The sequence below is a fragment of the Haliaeetus leucocephalus genome, unplaced genomic scaffold (assembly GCF_000737465.1).
Source record: "Haliaeetus leucocephalus isolate CR32 unplaced genomic scaffold, Haliaeetus_leucocephalus-4.0 Scaffold173, whole genome shotgun sequence".
In the NCBI taxonomy this organism is placed as follows: Eukaryota; Metazoa; Chordata; class Aves; order Accipitriformes; family Accipitridae; genus Haliaeetus; species Haliaeetus leucocephalus.
Window position 1 is genome coordinate 4,658,023 of NW_010972609.1, and position 19,944 is coordinate 4,677,966.

The window sequence follows — 19,944 nt, forward strand, 5'->3', positions numbered from 1 at the left end:
AAGCAGCACACGTAATTCAGGGAAGGCAGAGCCGCTCTTATTAAGAGCTGAATAGGGAACCAACCTGCAAGAACAAAGCCCGACAGCTCAAAGCCGAGCGTACCCGCCAAGTCACTTGCTGAAAAGGCAACGTCCATATCCGCCGATAGGTATTTTATGCGTCTTGGGGTATTTGACAATACGCGGCCAGCTGAGGAGTAGCAAGAGGAGCACTTTGGGTGAGAAGGCGGGCAGGGGCAAGCGCTTGCCCAGCCCACCCCACCGCATGGGCAACAGCTACTGCCCTCCTGGTGGCCCTTTCCCCGAGATCCTCCGGAGGAAACAACAACCACCACCTTATTTTTCAAGTCACGCAGTCTATTTTTAACTTTTTTTTATAAGCCGCTGAAGCGCTGACCAGTGTAAAATTGAAGGCAAGACATTATACTAGGAATTAAAAAACCTAAACAAAGCAGTGCTTTAAGGGTGAAATCTGCCTTTGCAGAGGACCAGCTTAAGGATTATGTAGCTTTAAATCCTACTTAAACCCTATTTTGAAGAATTATAGTGGAGCCCAAGTAATGTAAAGGAGTAAACTTAACTTCGATGATAAATTATTCTCAGAACATGCCCACGATCCTAAGCTGTTTTGCAAAATATTATTAAAGCTCCTGTGTTAGAGTGAATAAAGTCCTTTTGTTTAAGTTCTTTATTGAAAAAAACTCAGTTTGATACATTACCTATCATCACCACAGAATAACTCAAACTCTCTGGGGAAAAAAAAAAATACACATGGAGAAATATGTGGGATCGTATAAGGGAACGATTAATCATAACGTAATTGTTTGGTAATGAAGGATTTTCAGTGCAGTGCTAACAAATTATTTCTTTTTAAGTCACAGATACAAGAATATCGCTGCTGAAGACCAAGGGGATACACTCCCCATAGGTTTCAAGTTGAATTTTCTATTAGTATAAATTAACCCAATAACACTCCCAGATGCAATGTATTGATTTAAATCACGTTGCGCGCATGCCAGGTACCTTATTTTGGCATGTTCTCTAAAATGACTAGGTCACTGCACAAGACCGATTTTCTCCTCTACCTGGAGCCTTGAAGATGAATAGAAGTGTTGGGTTTATTTCATTATAGCATGTGATTCCTCATCGCTATCTAATGCTTTATCTGTATTGTTCTTCGTCTCTCACTCAAATGCTGCAGTGGAACAAAAATTTTATTTTTATTCATGTTCTGAAGCAGTGTAAGCATTACTAATCTGTGGGTGCCTTAGTTTCTGTAGGACTGAGTTTAGATTGTCCTTTTGAAAATCTCTTGTAGTTACAAGGCAACTGACTTAACAGGCTTTGGCAGAGTCCTTGTTACCAGAGTAACTGAGGAATCCCAGCCTTAGTTTAAGTAGTTTGTATCTTGGGGGGAGGAAGGGAAGCAAACTGCTAAGTAATTAAGATTTATCATCAAGTTGAGCTATCAGATGCTCAGCTATCTTCAAAATTTGGGGCATAACCACACTAGTCATTTTGGGCCTATCTTATCCTATTTTATCCTGCCTGCCAATTTTTTATCCTTGTCTTTTTTGCTCACTGCTAAGCCACTTCCCATAATTTCTGTCTGGCTTGCCACGCAGAGAGGTTCAAGTTTTGTTCTGACGCACAAGGTTAACGCGAAAACGGCTGTACCTGCAAAACAAACCGAAAAGCTGCAAATGCCAGAGCCCGCTTGTTCGCCCAGAGAACAGCCCTGCTTTTAACTCCAGGAGACGGGTTGTTACGGTTCTTCTGCCAGGCTGCGCCCCTCGCCAAGCCGGGCTTAACCCAAAGCTTGCCTTCGGTATTTGCAGGTGGGGCGTACGCCACAGAACAAAATCCAGACAAATCAATCCTTTAGAAGCCACGAGTGTTTCTCCACCGTGGGGATGGGTTTGTTTGGAGGCAGCCGACTCATTTTTGGAACTATTTTTATGATGTCTTCTCTGTCATTAGATACTGAGAAGGGCATATAAAAGCTGAAAAATTCTTCAAGTTTTGAAATCACAACCAAGGCTAAAGGTGACAGTACGGATTTCCACCGGGGAGGAGCTGGTGCCGATTCAAGAACGGACACACGCCAACGCTGATGCTCTCCGAGGGAGCCAGGCACTTTTCAGAGATAACACTTGGTGGAGAGGAGCAAACGTACCAGCCGCTGATGAATCACTGCTTGGGACATACATCCACTGCCACCATACCCAGAATGGCCTAACAACACGGTATTAATGCCTAGCAAGCCAGACATGACATGAAAATTAACGTGAAAACTTTGGGGGGCACCTAGGATAAAGCAACAAACCTATTTGGCAATGCTTAACAGGTGACAAACTTCAAAGACACAGCATCACTTTTCCTAAGTAACTGCAATCCTTTATCATCATGGTCCATTTTTTTTTACTTACCTAGTTGCATTCTGCTTCTCCAACTAGAATTACTCTTGCTATTTCATTTGAATATGTCCTCACATTTATCTAAAGCTGTTGTATGTGGCTAAATTGCAGTGTGACCCACGTCTAACGCCAGCAGCAGCTCAGACACACACATTATATACATTTAATACTTTCACAAAACAGCAAAACAAATGCCATTTCTTAGGGACTCCACATTTATCATGGAGATGACTGAAGAAAAGCATGGCTACTGCAGGCTCTCGGCTTCAGTAAGATTACAGTCAGGAGCCTGCCAAAAAAATAGCAAATTTTAATACATATACCAGAGTAGGTATTCGCATCTCAAGCTGTCTGCTCATGCTGAGGGACAGGCTCACTGTTGTACTCCTCAGAATAGAGGAAAAAAAAAAAAAATTTGCCCCACATGAAATTGCAGAGGAAACTGCAAAAAAGTAATATTTCATTTTCTACTGTATTTTTTCCCCCCACTTCTCAGAAACATTTATCTTACAATACCAGCCACAAAACCTGCAATTTCTTAGCAAGAGATTGAGGCTCTCTGGAGCCAAACTATTTGTTCTGTGTTTGTACGCTGCAAAATACAATAGGATCCCGATTCAAACCCGGGACTTCTAGGCGCTACCGCAATGCCAGCACTACAATAAATCACTAACTTTTGCCTTTTACTTACAGCCACTTGAAGTAGGTGAAAGGCCCGATGACTTATTTCCCTGCTGTTAGCCATCCAGTCTCCAACACAGATTAGATTTTATTCAGACAATGCTACCGCACTGCTCCGGCAGAGAAGCGGAGCCGCGATTAGATAAGAACCAGGTACAGGTGGTTTTACTTACCTTTCGAAGTATACAACTCGAAGTCTTGTGCTGTTCAGGACGACTTCGTGTTGGCGATGTGTTTTGGGTTGGTTTTTTTTTTTTCCCCTCTACAGATCTATTTTCTAGATAGTCAAGGAGAAATCAGAAAGAAACATGGAAGAACGTATGTCTGAGTGCCTAGAACGGATGATATGATGGAAAAAAAATCCAGTAACTTCATACAAAATACCAGGGAACTCTTAGATAGCCATGTTTGCCTTCATGCTATCAAATCAGATTAACCAGCCAGGAAAATATACTCTTTAAAAAAAACTGGTGAAAAGCTGGGTGGGGGGAGTGGGGTGGTGGAAATTTACTCTAGAGGGAGAAAGAGACTCTAAGCATCACCATTTCTCAACAGGACACATCATTTCAGTGTAAGGTTTTGCAAGATGGAACGTGGACGCCCAGCAATATCGGAACGTATCCATCTTACTCCAGCTTTTGTATTAACACAAGCCTTTCTATATAGGCAAGATTTAGCAATACGTCAAACCATATAATTAAACAGATACAAAGGTCATACAGGCATCTGAGGATTGTTCAGTTTGGAATTAATCGATCCAGTTTCCCAAGTCTTGCAATGTGCGACACGGCTCCTTCATTTTTCTTTGAGAAGTGGAGAAGAAATGATTAGCATGTGTCTGAGCAGAAGACTATTTTAAGCCTTTTAAGCCCTTGTTACCAACAAAATACCCAACTTACTTAAGAAAACCAAGCAACCAAAAACCCCAACAAACAAAAGGTGAGGGATACAAAGTGCTTGTTTTACTTTTCGTGTTTTGCCACTCTAGACCTAAGACGGGTCTCTAAACCAACAAGTAATAGTAGCACATCAAGACTTCAAATTCAATGCTAACTTAATTTTAAAAGACTTCCCTGGAACTTTTTTTCCAGTTTTCTTGGGTTTTTTTATGATTAGAACTAGCTCCCAATTTTATCCCGAGGCACACTTCTGAATTTCAGAAGTCTTTTGCCGAGCGTGCCGTCTTAGCCTCAGACTCTCCAGGCAAAGGACAACTTCCCTATAAAGCGAGCACTGCAACCCAGGCTTTTCTCTAAAACCAGCTTCTAATCAGGATTTTGCAAGACAAAGAATCACAGAAACCCAGACTGCTCTGCATCTTGGGCTTCCCTGTAATTCCAGTCAGTTTGCCTACCCACCACGGTCTCACCCTTTCCTTGCACCACTGCAACTCCTTTGACCATGCACTTTGCTTTTTGAGTTCGCTTACGTCAATGGAAATAGACTCAAAAAACCCAACAACACAATTCATTGCTTTCTGCTAGCTCACTGAACTGAAATGGCTCTGTACGTGGTCAAAAACCAGCAACTGCCAGTACAAGCAAGCACTCATAGTTGAGGACAAGAGGGTGACAGGAGTGCCAAGTTTCATCACTCTATGCCAATATATAGGCAGCCTCTGATACATAGAAGGTTTGCTTTTTCAAATTAGCATTTTTGGTTTTAAATGAAGATGAAAACACGTTTTTGCATCCAGCACCAGCCTCCAGAAGAAATGATCAGAAGAGAAGAAATTAATTTTGCAGTAAAACACTGAAGTTGCTTCTTTTGTTTAATTTTAAGTTTGGTTCTGCTCAGTCCGTGCATGTTTAAGGTGGGATATGGGCTCGGACAAAATACTTTTCCAGCTTGTCTAGATAATAACTGCTAGGTCACAGTTGAAATCAGAACTCAGAAATAAAGTATGTTCCACAAACTTTTTCAGTTGTTTTAAGATCAGTTAAGCCTGTAATTGCAATGAAAAACATGAGGTAGATAAACTAGTGCTTTTTAAGTTACGAAATTACATTAACTTCCATCAGTCTTTGGTTCGGTGTTAGAAGCTTTTGTTGAAATTCACAGTTGATCTCCATAAATTTGAACCATATTTAGCAGAACAGAGATAGCCACTGTGTAAGCCAGAGCATGGAATTTATTTGATTTTAAAATAAAATTGAAAATGTGGTTTTATTTCCAGTTCATGTGTTATCAATCCTCTACATCAAGTAAAAATATTCACATAAACATTTTCGCATCTATTTTCAATTCACAGTCCAGCCTACCTACACTAAACAAGTCCTTTTACATTCAGAACTGAGGCATTTTCTCCTACCTTTATCTCAGTTCTTAACTCCAGGCACATTTTTCTGAAGAGCTGACAACCTTACAAGGTCTTTAAACACAGAATTACAGAAATTCAACATCTCATTACTTGAGATGCGTGCTTCAAACAATTACAAGATAATATCTGACTCAGAATAATGTGCATCATTTGAGTTTATGCAGCTGAGACTAAGGAGGTCTCAAAAATGCAGCAGGTCCAAGGTATTACAGATACTTCACAGCATGCTGATTTTCTTTGCCAACAAATCACAAAACATTGGGTAGAGAAAGAAAGATCCGTAAGCAATCAGGAGAACAAACTAATAACAGATTTAAAGTTTTTCTCTTTGGATGCCCACACACATGCAGGGTGTTTATGTCATGTCCTAGAGATTATAAACAACCAATTACAGCAGTCTGAAAACAGCACTCAAAATGGAGAGTCAGAAGGAAAACGCACAAACACAACACACATGAAATTCAACTTTTATTTTTCTGTTGATAAAACCCAAAGATCCCTCACAGCAGCAATAGATGCAGAAGTTATCTGCAGAAATGATACCTCTTCTTAATCTGTTTGCATATCCAAGTATGCCAAGTGTGTAGGGACTGCATATTAACACAGTACAGGCACTGCTCAGTAGTAACAGAGATCAAGTTTCTTGGCATATTTTAATCCATCCTTTCCTTAATATTATAGGGTTTTCATAGTATTAAAGATGACTGTTAATGAATTGTCTGTTTATTGGATTTTTTTGTTGTTGTTGCAATTTAAAAAACTTTTTACTAAATTCTACATGTACAGTTTATATGCCCAAATACACCTCCCCACATTTTGTAGTAGAGGACAAACTGTATCCAAATGCTACAATTCAGAATGAAAACGCTACTGCATTTAGCAGCTCTAGCCGCACTAGAGTAAATATTTCTGAAGAGTAACAAAACACACCTCTTTGTTCAGTAACACAAGGGATACAGGTTTTAAAACGCACATTTCTATCTTGTATCCATACCTTTCTTTAATATATATATTTATATATAGCTCTAAAACAAATCTCTACTATTTTACAATTAAATTAACACACATCCACAATTGGTCTAACTAGTGATTTTGGTCTCAATACTTTAAACATTAGTTGTTCCATAAAAATATACAATTCAACATGGTTGTATCAGTACCATGAGGCCTTTTGAAAGAGGCCTAGGACACATAATCAACCATGCAGTTCAGTGCTCAATGTCATCTAACTGATAAATATTTATACTGCATTTTCAAACTATCAGTATCCTTAAAATCCAAATTTCTCTTTGCAGGCTTACCACGCTTACAAACATGCAGAAAGCAATCACATTTCTCACTTGCCTGTAGCAATCACATTTTTTCTTTTCCAATATATCAACTGACAAAGAATTAACTTCGTGCTGTCATTTTTAGGTCGCTAACCTTTTCCTGTCTTTCACATACTGAATTATTTCACAATGGATCATACGGCTCCATGTGAAGACTAGGGATCAGCTACATAGTAAGAACTGCACTTTTCAGTTTAAGCTTCTAAGAATCAAATTACTAACAGTCAATTAGGATGCACTCATAGCTGCCGTACAAGTGAACAGACACCCAGTAGACAAACAAGTTAATTCTAGATATATACCACAAGGTGAAGCTTAAAAACAAAACAAACCCCAAAACCTAAACTACACAAGTACAGCCTCAAACCTGGTAGATCCCAAGAAGTGGACCTCTGTCCAGAAATTTTCTGCAAAAAGGCACACAAAAACCGTGCCACCATCAATCATGCTTGAAATAAGACATTAATCGCTTGTAGCTGGAGGTTTCCTTATTACCACCACAGCACCATTCCACAAAGTTTTATAGCAATCGTGATGTAGTACTTCTGTAGTACAAACAAGAATCCTCCAAGTCAGAAGCAGTCAGTAATAAAACCCCAGACAAGTTCACGTCACGTTAACCTGGCATATAAGCCTCAGAATATTTTACTCTTATAAACGTAATAATCAATAATTTAGGTACTAACTATTCCAAGACCAGTACAGTCAGTCTGTAGATAAGACTACAATAGAACATATTAAAAACACGAGAGGTATGACAATTAAGATGAATATTTCTTTTAAACAGCAGAAAGTCAGGGAAACATCTGGAATTCTTTTGCACTGCATTAATATATCTTCTGTTTCTGAATATAAAAATACATCTAGAGAGTCAATCCAGAACTGCATACACAATTACATTTTTCCCCTTAACTGCTTTAAAATTAGTACAAAACAATATAAGTTACAGGAATGATTGCTGCAAATTTGTAGATGTTGGCTATTACAAAATCATTATATGAGAACACCAACCGTAAATTATTTACAGGCGAGGTAATACAATTTCCAGAGTAACGAATTACAATTTAGCAGAAGTGTAAAAATAACGTACTCACCAAAACATTACAAAATCTGGTATCATTATAAGGTACACAGTAGATCATGATTAGGTTTTGTAGTTGATATACAACATATTCTTAAGAAAAGTGCCAAAAGACTGCTACATAAGAATCTTTTTTTCCAAAATCATTCAGCAAAAAACCCTGCAGATTCTATGTTAAGTAAAGCCAAAAGAAAACAGGGGAAAGGGGATGCCGATAGTATAAGTCTGTCTTATTAAATGCCTTTGGAAAATGTGTAAATTCACTTTCATGCTTAAAGGTCTGACACGAAAGACTTATTAAAAAAAACCAATAGAAATATCAATATACATGCTTTTTCAGGGTATCTTAGGCCATTTTAAAAGTACACATTCCTCTTAAACTGTGAAACACATGGAGACTGAAAACATTCTAAAAATGGCTGAACTACCAAGGGTTGCTGTGATCAGTGGCACAAAGTCCTGCTGGATGCCAGTCGCTAGTGATGCGCCCCAGGGGTCTGTACTAGGGTCCATACTGTTTACCATTTAATTAACACCACAGGTGACAGGACAGAGCAGCGTCTCAGCGAGCCATTCAAAGGGACCTCGGCAGGCTGGAGAAACAGGCAAACAAGAATCTCAAAGCTCAGCAAAGGAAAGTGCAAAGTCCTACACCTGGGGAGGAATAACCCCATGCACCAGTACAGGCTGAGGGGCTGACCAACTGCAAAGCAGCCTTGCAGAGAACGATACCAAGCTGATCGTGAGCCACCGTGTGCCCTTGCGGCAAAGCAGCCCAGCAATCTCCTGGTCTGCATTAGGAAGAGCATTGCCAGCAAGTTGAGGGAGGCACTTCTTCCCCTCTGCTCAGCCCTGGTGAGACACAACTCAAGTGCTGGGTCCAGTTTTGGGCTCCCCAGTTCAATACAGACATGGGCATACAAAAGTGAGTCCAGTGAAGGGCCACAAAGGTGATTAGGTGATTGGAGCGTCTGCCAGACATGGAGAAGCTGACAGAACTGGGATTGTCTAGCCTGTAGAAGAGAAGGCTCGGGGGTGATCTTACCAACATCTAAATGCCCGATGGGGAAGAGTAAAAAAAAAGAGCCAGACTCTTCTCAGTAGCATCCAGTGACTGGACAAGAGGCAACGGGCACAAACGGAAATATAGGAAACTCCCCTTAAACATAGGAACAGACCTTAATAGCGTGATGGAGATCAAAATACTAGAACAGGTTGCCCAGAGACCTTCTGGAGTCTCCATCCCTGGAGATGCTTAAAAACTCAGCTTGTCACAGTCCTGAGCAACCTGCTCTAGCTAACCCTCCTCTGAGCAGGGGAGTTGGACTACATGATCTCCAGGAGTCCCTCTAACCTCAGTCATTCTCTGATTCTATGAAAAGGACAGGGCTTTTGTAGTCCAGACATTGGATCAACTGAGTCACAAAGCAAACTATAAAATGTAAATGAAATATATTTTCTCTAAGTTATTGCATACAACGTTAATTTTGCTGCCTGCGTTTTGCCGATCTCATTTTTTCAAATCTCGACTCCATTTCTTCCAGGACCTTTGGCGTGTATCGCACAACTAATTTAACCTTCCCTTGAGCTGCCTTCAGCAGTTCTACTGCTTTTTCATGGTGTTCACCTTCGACACTCTGCAAAGCATAAACCATTAAGTACAGTATTAGTAAAGACACACACTGAAAACAGACTTTTTTTCATTTTTTTGTACAACTTCTATATAATCAAATATTGAAGTATTCTAGTTTGAAGACTGCACAAGGAAAACGTCACCCAAGTTGAGGATTTATTCTTCAGCAAATCAATAAGAGGTGATGATAAACATACTAATTAGTATTAACAAAAAGAGTAGTGCAAAACTTTTGGTTAGGTTTATGCTGAACAATTAAATTCTGTATTTACATACAATAAGTGAAATAAAGATAACATTAGGCAATTATGAAATTACACTTCAAAAATCAACAACTTCAGGAGGATACTTATTTAAAATTCAAGATTGTTTTTCTTCTTTTGGCATGCATTTTAAATTCAGCAGTCACCCTCAATTTGCCTAATAAATTGCCACAGACAACTGCAAGATAGCTGCCTTCTTGATGTTACCCTGCGTTACGACAAGGCAAACCGGTGCATACTGGGCACCTGCAATAGAGCAGCTAACATGCAGTGTGTTGCTTATCTTAGTGCTCCACATGTCTCTCAGTAAATGCAAGGTATTCAAGTTAATTTCTGCTAAATTGATTAAGAATAGCCTAACCCAACTCAGTAAGAACAGAATAAAAGTACTTTCCTAAAACAACTCTCAGAATTTACTAGGGTTATATTAGATTCATCTAATTACAAATGCTAAGCAACAGTTCTCAACAACTGAATCCAAATATACATTCCTGGACAGCAAACATTTTAATCAGCAAAACTTATTTCTCCCAAACTTATTAAACACAATGATGGGACTACCCCAAGCCTACCTCCCACTGGTGCTATTAGAAGCTAGAAGGCAGGTGATGTACCTGTTGATTGGAGGGTTTCCCCGTTACTATAAAGTTACTTACAGAAAGAAAGACAACAGTTAAAAAAACCCAAGTTATTTCTCTTCTATCAGACTTAGACAACACATACATTTGAATGTTTTCATTTTTGTTATTCAAGTGGATGTGCAGGCTGTTCTGTTTTAATAAAAGGTTTGTAAAGGTCTATGTTTAATTATATCAAAACACCTAAAATTCTGTAATACACTCAAAATCTCCCAGCTGAAAAATATAAACTTGTTTTAAGGCACATTCACTGCAGTCTTGGAAGTGGCAATTTTTTTTTTTTAATTATTAAATTAGAAATTACAATTACAAGAAAATGCCTGTCATATGTATTAAGATGACAGGATTCCATCTGTAAACATCAGAAGATGATGATTCTTCTGAGACCATGTTAGCATTCTCAGCAGTATTTTATGCACTCACTGTATTCTTACAATGGCTATAGAGATTTATACACGTTCATGCGCACACACGCAGTCACTGTTAGTTGTACCAGCTGTCTGATGATCAGGGTCAGTTTTGGGCAGAGTGGTGGTTTTGTTTTCTTTAAGAGGGTCTGTGGGTGAGGAAGGCCTCATCTGAAGACAGTTCTACACCTGTCCCTCAATGCTTCAAAATAACAGGAAGGCTAGGCAGAGGACAATTGTGTCACTACAGCCATGATTTCTCTTACATCTCCTGAAAAGGACAGTTGGACTCCCAGGTAATTGTCAGGAGCCAAGTATGTCAGAGATCTGTGCTAGCAGGGACTTCCAGGAGCACAATAAGTGTCTATTCCTTTCATGTGTCAAAAAAACCCCACTCGGGTTAAAGAGCACAGGATTTAGTTTGACCCTCAGTCTTAAAATAAAATTGCGTTTGCAGATGTAATGATGACAACTTTAATTTTAAGTTAGCATACAGCTTCTCTGTAAATAAAAGCAAGGTTTTGAGAGATATTCACATGCATTTGACTAGCAGCTGCCTTAAGTCAAAGCCTGTCCATAGCCACCTCTTTCCAGTCACCCTGTGTTTTGCTTTTTGTATGGCAACTCTTCAGAGGAGGATACTTATTAAAAATAAATATCCGCAACAGCACTTTAGACATATACTCCTTTAAAATACGCTAAAAAGGCTCAGTTTTTGAAGCTCAGTGCACTTAAGTGGAAGGAAAAAAAACCCCACGTAACTGAAGATAACACCACCTTGTAGTTCCATCTTATTACAACTTTCATTATGCAGTAGCATTTTTATTGGGATAATGAGGTTCTGGTCAGTCTAATGCAACAGAGCATAATTTACTACTTACCTTAGAAAGGGCACAAAATTATATTAATTAAAACCTGCATCACGAAACTTGGATGAAAGAGGAAGCCATAATGGCAGTTACTATTTCACAAAACAACACTTTCACTGAATTTATACAACCTCTCAGAACCTGAAATACTGACATAAATAGTTTCCAGTTGAGATAGATAACCAAAGCATAATCCTAGAACTTGCAATGCACACAACTCTGTAGAAACCTAAGCAAGTTGCTCTTGCAAGGACAAAAAGAAACTATTCTGCCAAGATTAAAAGATGATATTGAGCGTGTGCCATGTATATTCTCTGTATGCCCCCACGTGGAAACAAGCAGTTACTGCTACATAAAGTGAAAACCAATTCCTACCACTCCGTTTACGGAAAGCAGCTGGTCTCCACGTTTCAGGCCTCCATGTCTATCAGCTATACCGCCAGGGATAATTCGAGAGATATAGATTGGAGAATTTTGTTCTTTGCCTCCCATAATGTTGAATCCAAGACCTTCCTCGGTTTTGGGTAGTTCAACCACTCTGGGATGGGAATGACCTTCGCTAGCAGCAAACGCAGCCACAGTGGCCTGTAAGAAACAAGATTTTCCTATTTATAAGAAATTAAATATAGACCCCTTAGCTAGACACAATGAGCAGGCTGAAAAAGTATTTTTATCTCAAAGTACTTAAATATTAAGACAAATGAGATTAATTCCCTAGATACCAACACTAGCATGAAAAATTTAGAACTCCAAGAATAAAATTAAGATGGAAGAAACTTAAAAATAATGACTCTTGTGTTATACCTTTTAATAACCCATTAAGCTTATCCATTTTATCAGACATCTAGATAATATCCTTCTGAATTTTAAATAATCTTCTTCTGCTTCTAAAGTAACAAACTACTGTATTTTACACAAGTTATAGTTTGGCTTTTACCTTTGCTGTTGCATTAGCTCTAACTTCTGGGCTACTGCTGATATCCACAGTTTCGTATACATGTTCATACACCTTTAGAGACAAAACAGTTTAAGTATGGGGAAAACAGATATTTATCTGCTTAGATAATGTAACAAACTATCAGGTGCAACTCAAAAATGTGTAAATTAAAAAGTACACACCTTGAATAAGAAGTTACTCCCTGATTCACTACAAGGTGTCAAGTGACACTCTACCATACTATGAAGAAACAACTCTCTCAGCATCTTTATTGTTTAGTTAATCCACACATATCTAGGTCTCATCCCAAATCTTCCCTCCTTCCCCAACATTCAAGACCTCATCATGAATTTAGAAATGCTTATGGCTAGTCCAACACACCTGACTGGAGACACGGATGACTACCTTCTCTTGTTTGATTAAAGCTGGAACCCTTCAATAAGGATGCATGCAAAATCACTTCAGGACAGCTATTCAAAGCTCTCCCAACAACCCAGCCCTCCTCGCAAAACCCCATGTTTTCCTTCAACTGATGCAACTGACTTGAGTATCCTAAGAAAAAAAAAAGGGTATCGAAAACACAGAGGCAGTAAGAATACTAATGCTAAGGAGGTGCTTACACCAAGAGCTAACCCACATCCCCACATCTACCTGCCAATCATTTGGACTTGCTAAGCAATAAACACGCTGTCCTCAATAGGATGAAAACATTAAGATGACACCTATGTCTACAAACAGATCTTTTGAAACACTCCAGGTGTTATTGTCAGTGGTAGCACCAACAGCAATAGCAGGGCACATTTGATCACCTAAAAATCTCCAAAAGAGCATCTGGAATGAAGATGAGGTGGTGCAAGACCCCACCTCAAGGTGATGCACAAGGTGACGTGGATTTGGCTTAAAAGAAACAGAGGCAATTGGTACTTTGTCCGTTCTTACATTCCAAGAGGATAACAGCCCGCTAGCTGCCAGTAAAGGCTAGACTCTCAAAATAACCTCTAAAAAGTGACTTGCTCCTGAGCCATTACTTAATACACTTATGCTATCCCAAATTATTTTCTTTTGAACTTTTAAAAATCAGTCTTGTTCTATGAAGCTCTGTTAAGTCAATTCAGCTTTTAGAAAGAACAAAATCAGATTTTTGCACTGAATACAAAAAGGAAAGAGTAAAGCATACTGTTTTTTAACTCAAAGTAACTGCTTACGTCAAGTTAACTTACCTCCCTTACAGCATTACAGAATTCACTTTGAAGGACCCTTTGCAAAGCCTGTAGCTTTTGTGGTGGCACTTCTCCACTTCTCTGTAATTTTTCCAGCAACTCAATTGCTCTGCAGATGTCTACAGAAAAATAAAGCACTAGTAATGAGGAATGCCTGAGGAAATTCAACGGGTTTTATTTTTTGTTAGGTGATTTAGTGGTTTTTTGTTGTTGTTTCAATTAACGGAGCAGCGTGCGTGTGTGCGCACGCACACTTGTATACACCTTAAAACTACATATTAGTTTTATTTCTCCTATAAAACTACGTATCTACAAAATGTTACAATAAAACACCATGTTTTCCCACTATTTTTAAGTTAATCACAGCAATCCAACCCTGTAACATATCTGGAGGTATCACTGCCATATGTGTATTTTAAACACAATCTGATTTTCCCCTGAAGTTTAAATCATGCTGAAATATTTCACTGATATATACACTATCAACATTTCATACGCATAACTTCATAATTTATCTACTGCACAGATAACATTTTGTTAAAATCAGGTAGAATATTGTCAAATACGCTAACATTCCTTTCGTACTGGAAAAAATTAGTTCAACAAGAGGACACTCAATGCTTTCCCTACAGCAGGGCTGAGAACTATCTGGCCTATTTTTTTTTCCCAAAGTGCTCAGAAAAACAACCAAACTCCTTTTGATATTCTCAGCTGAGAGAGAATATCTCTGTAGTCTAGAATCCTCAACCCCAAACCTCTTTGTTCCAGTTCCTAGAAATTTTTTTCCTAAGAATTCACATTGTCCATATTCTCATAAATGCAGATGCTGCTTTGTGAAACTGAACTCCCTGTGAAGGATTTGATTCCAGACCAGACAACTCAAGACAGGCATCAAACGTGACATCAAATGCTACGTGACATGCTTCTGGCAGCTCTACAAGAGTAGAGTACATTCATAACCCTCACTTGTATTTCCAAAGTGTTACACTAGTAATGATTCTGAATCACAGAAGTCCTTGAACAGAAGTAGAACAGCCTCTCAGAAAAACAGATAGAAAGGATTACCTTCGTTATCACAAAGGCAAAGAAGCGGTGATTAATCTACTATATAAATAACAGATTATTTTAGAAAAGGATGAAGTCTGGGACACTGCTATATCCCAAATGCGTTACTTCCTTTTTTCTGTAATTAACCTTTAGGCAATCATTTTCCACGTGAACGCACGTCCACCCAATGGCATCACGTCAGCACAGAAAATGTGCAACAGCCACAAACTTCCCCTAAATGCCAAGTGTGAGAAGAGAGAATTTACCTAACAGGATGAAAAGACAGCGGGGTATATGTTCTGAAATTAAGGTGACGTGCACTGGCAAGAGACAACCCACAGTGAATTATCAGTCGGACACATCTTACCAACTACTACACTGAGATCAATTAAACAAGGCACAACTTAACCTCACAGACTGGTCATCCATGGACTGGAAAAAAATCCTTCACGGAAGAATATCCAAGTATTATCAGTACAGCCACAAGACACACGTTATTTCAGATGAAAGTTAAGGTTTCTATGTGCCATGAGAACTTGGCATTTTTTGGCAAGCATTTCCAAGCTTTACAAGCATCAGTTATCTAAAGCAAAGAAATATCAAAACCTAGATTTTAGCTATCGCTAATTCCAAGTCTACAGAGACCTCATTCCACACAGCATGCATATTTGCTATTTGTACAATTACAACATGAAAAAAATGGTTCTAAAGCTTTTAATTTTCTAACACGCATTTTGTATTTAACATACAAGATGGTGAAATTAAAGAGATTCTAGATGTGATTGTTTATTAATCTTTCAATCTTTTTATGATGCAAAATCACCAACATTCTTAGTAATCATTGTGTTCAGCAACAACAGTACAAATTATCTTAATTTCATGAAGTCTCGCACTGAACAGCTTGAAGTAGAATGATCAGCCACAGCAATAGCAGCACTTCCAATCCTGCAACGCTCCATATATTCATGAAAAAGTCTAGTCAGCATGTAAATTACAATACAGCTATCATTTAAATAGTCATTTGTCTGCAAACATCTGCAAGTATTTCATGCGCATAGAGAGTACAGTTCTATGCAGCCGTTCTCGAGTCTGTGGTCCATGAACCACGTTAAGCTGTAAGGTGCATGAATTTGTTATCTAACAGCTTGACCAGGATACTGCAAGAAATTTTAAAGGGTGATAGCAATCTACTGATCCGAAGAGTAGCTGCAGAAATGAAGACTCCAGAACTCCATTTGCTAATTTCTCTTCTTTTGATCTCCACATTTCATCAATAAACTAGATATATTTCCTACCTGGATCTCCTAACAGACAAAATGTTTAACTACGTAGCATTTTATACCCTAAGGTAAAATTGGCTAGCTTGGGAACCAGCTGTGTCTTTCATAAAGTGGAGACCAAGAGCACAGAATCAGCTTGTCAAAAAGCGACTGGGATACACTGAACTGGATTCCTTTTAGATGAAACTAAAGCAGAATATGTACTTTAATAAAAAAGGGCTTTGAGATCAAAGGACCAAGCTGCTGCTGTAAAGTAAAAACCCAAAGCAGACACACACAGCATGGAAGTTGGGTCCTCAGCACTCTACAGATCTCCGTTTCTCACACCGCACCTCTTGCTCAGGCAGACACAGGCAATGGATCCCATTACCAGGACCCTTTTCCCCCAGCAGTTGTTTCGGTTTACCCTATTGACAGGAACCCATTACACCAGTCGGAAAGTGAAATGAGCATAACTTTCTCCTACCAAACTGCATTAGGCACTATCAGTCAAAAGCTGAAGATTCAATATGACCCAGCAATACTGCTCTGGAAAGGAACTCGTTTGGCTAGAAGCAAGTGGCAGAACACACCTTCTTTCATTTTCACGAGAAGATTGTTGACTGCTCTGCTGCTGCAGTTTGCTTCCTCCTGAACCACTGCTCAGGACATGATCAGCTGAAAGCTGTCTTCCTCATAATACTAACACTACAGTTTAGCCAACTGTTCAGGACTAGAGACTGAAGTGAACACTACAGAATTGTTTCAGTGATGGATTTCAACAAGGATTGATGTAGAAATAACTCCAGAGGCAAGCGATTAAAAAAACAAAACAAAACACCACCCACAAAACTCATTGTAAAAGGGAATCTACACATAACTAAAAAATGGATTTTCTTTTAACCTTTTCATCCTTTTAACATCAGTTGCCTGTTCTTCACAAATCATTTTTTCACAGGATACTAGACCGAACTCCTGAAAAAAAATATATATTTAAACTAAAAGAATGTGGAAAAAAAGCCAGAAAGATGCCACCACTCCAAGCATATGTGTGAACAAAACACAGAAAGAGGAAAAATGCAGCGTCCTCATAGATACTCCTGATTAACCACCTCCACTGCTTACGTTCAAATAGTGTGGATTCCTAAGGTGTATGTAGAGTTATCACACATCACCACCAAGCCATAACAACTTCGAAATGTTAAATGTAGTTTCATCCCTGCCCTCCAGCAAATTCGGGTGGTGGTGTTTGCAACGCAGCTTGGAGAAGAGAACAGACGGGGAGAATTTTCAATTGCCCTGATGGTAAGCATATGGTAACCATTTTAAAGCAGCTCATTTTCTACACTATTCTCTCTTTTCTTACGCTATATGCTATATGCCAACAACATTAGTGATGTTCACTTTCAAGCTGATGATGATTCATCATCAGGTTATCTGCAGTCGACCTCATACAATTAACAGAAGTTATTTATTTCTTTAAATAAAGCTCCTGCTTTTGGAAGTCCATTATACTGTGCTCCCTTTTTCTTCTTTTCTTAAAAAGACCAATATGCCAGAAGACTAAATAGTTCCTTTGTTCCACTGAACCCTAACTAACTCTGCAGATTTGTTTGTTTTCATGGATACAGCATAGTGGCAAAGTAATGAGGTGGAGAAGGACGCTGCCTAAGGTTTAACTCTGCAGGCCTACCAAGAGCAACTAATCCACTGCCAAAGCAGCTGCCCTAATTAACAAGCTTTGGAGCAGGGAGGGTAGATGAGCTGTGGAGTGGGAAGCAAAGTCCTTACGTAAGTTGCTATTTACAGGCCTTCTCTCACACAAGTGGTTCACTTGTGGAATGGGAAGGAGGGTTAGGCAAATAGAAGAAACTGAATTCTGTGGTAGGTAACACGTGATAGTACCAAACACGATAGAGTGGGTATATACAGCGTATTACACATCTACAAAAAAAGCACCTAGCACTGTAAGCAAAGGTGGTGGTCCCAAAGGGAACAGCAGTGTGAAAACAGTCAGTTCATCCAGTCACCTACACTTCACTTAATTCCTTTCCTTTTAAAAAACAGGATTTCTCATTCTCAGTATTCTTTTCCCATTTAAATTCCATTTTTCTGATCCGTATTTTCCTAAATACACAATAATAAACCAATCATATATATTGTTATACAAGCATGTGTTCGCTGAGCTACTGTGGACCTTGCACAGTTCTGAAGAACCATCCTGAAGGAAGTTTATCATTGTTTCTTAAAAGCCCTGGATAAAAGACACAAATGTACTGTAGAAAAAATACCCAACTAGGTTTTGTATTTTCTCCGTTTCCGTACTAATTCTAGTTACACACTGCACAGTATTAACAACATAAATTAAAACAGTAACTGTAAAATCAGGATGAAAACACAAATGTGAGAGGATGAGAGTTCAGCAGAACCACGAACGAGTGCAGAGGGACCCCTGCATGTGCCGGTTGTCTTCTATAAAAAGAATTAAATTATTATTGCTAAGACACAGCCTAAGAGACTGCACGTAAAGCTAAGAATTCAGCTGTGTTCAAGAGTAAGTTTTCCCAGGAGAGAAACGGAAACAAGGAGTTAGCAGGTGGAGTAAAGAGCTGGCAGAAGCCTTGACCCTAGCAAAGGCACAGCAGACACATCCCCAGAAGGAGCGCATCCATGGAAACCCAGCCACAAACCGAAACGCGTGAAAAATCTTGCATCCAGGAAAGCCGAAGAAGCAAGTCCCACCAACGCGCTGAAAGAATCGGAAGCGGAGGAGAACATTTTCAAAGCAGCTACCGCCGGGCTGCTCCCCGGCCGTCCCCGGGGGAGAGCAGCCGCCCGGTGCCACCGCGGCGGCCCGGAGAGGGCAGTACCGCCCTCGCCGCCCGCCCTCGGCTCCTCCGCGGCCGCGGCACGGCGGTCCGCCGCTCCCCGAGGCCTCAGGCCGGGGGGGAGGCGGCGGCGGGGGACGACGACGACGACGAGGAGCCGTCCCAAGGGCTCGGACCAGACCCCCGGCAACGCGCCCCAGGGCCGGGCCCGGGCGGCAGCTCCACCGCCGCAGCGGAAAGCGGCGAGGAGCGCCGGTCCCTCGGCCGCAGCCGCGCCTCACCTCGCTCCAGCCGCACCGGCTCGCCCAGCGCCGCCATCTTCTCCTCGCTGCGGCCCGCACGGGAAGTGACGCAGCGCTGCCGGAAGGGCCGCGGGGTGGGGTGGGGGCGGTGCTGGGTGCGACATGGCGGCGCTGGTCGTGGCTGCGTGTGTTTCCCAGCTGCCAGTCAGAATTATGGCACGTTCACTAGAAAATGTCCACTCTTTTCTTTCTTTCTTTTTTTTCCCCACCCCTTAACGTGTCCGAAGACTCTTTACACGCTAAAAACACCCCACAGGGAGCGCGTATCTTTCTGTGCAGCCCGAGTGCCCCTGGAGGTGGAGTATAGATATGAAAATGTTGTTCTGCCTGTGTGGAAGGTGAAGCATGTTCTTTACGTTTCTTGTTTGGCATCAGTTTAATCTATGCGTGGGGCTAATGTAGTGCATTTACCTTCTGTATTAAATTGATGTCAGTACGTACTAAGTATGACATGCTTTGTCAGCTTTTTCTGGAAAAGAGAAGGCGATTACTTCAGGACTTGTATTTATATACTCTTAATTTATTCTACGGGTTGAACTCTTCATGTTTGGCTTTGATTTTGTCTGCATTTTGTATTTTTTGCTTTGAAAGAGAGTAGTTCAAGTCTCTAAAGTGTCTGCTAATGTGACAGTGATGTACTCTCTCTTCTCTGTGATTCATTCTAATGCCAGTTCCTCTCAGTTTGAAGGATGCTGCATGTGCGTTTCAGGG

The 19,944-nt window shown here is 40.1% G+C and overlaps 1 protein-coding gene across 1 annotated transcript; it reads right to left on the minus strand.

Moving 5' to 3' along the window:
• Positions 1-5,873: 5,873 nt before the first annotated feature.
• Positions 5,874-19,276, minus strand: LIN7C (lin-7 homolog C (C. elegans)). Its single transcript, XM_010563722.1, has 5 exons — positions 19,213-19,276; positions 13,798-13,916; positions 12,578-12,649; positions 12,016-12,225; positions 5,874-9,467 (listed from the first exon to the last, which is right to left on the minus strand). Exons 1-5 carry the CDS (start codon positions 19,247-19,249, stop codon positions 9,312-9,314), a joined length of 594 nt encoding a protein of 197 aa, XP_010562024.1. The 5' UTR covers positions 19,250-19,276; the 3' UTR covers positions 5,874-9,311.
• Positions 19,277-19,944: the final 668 nt, after the last annotated feature.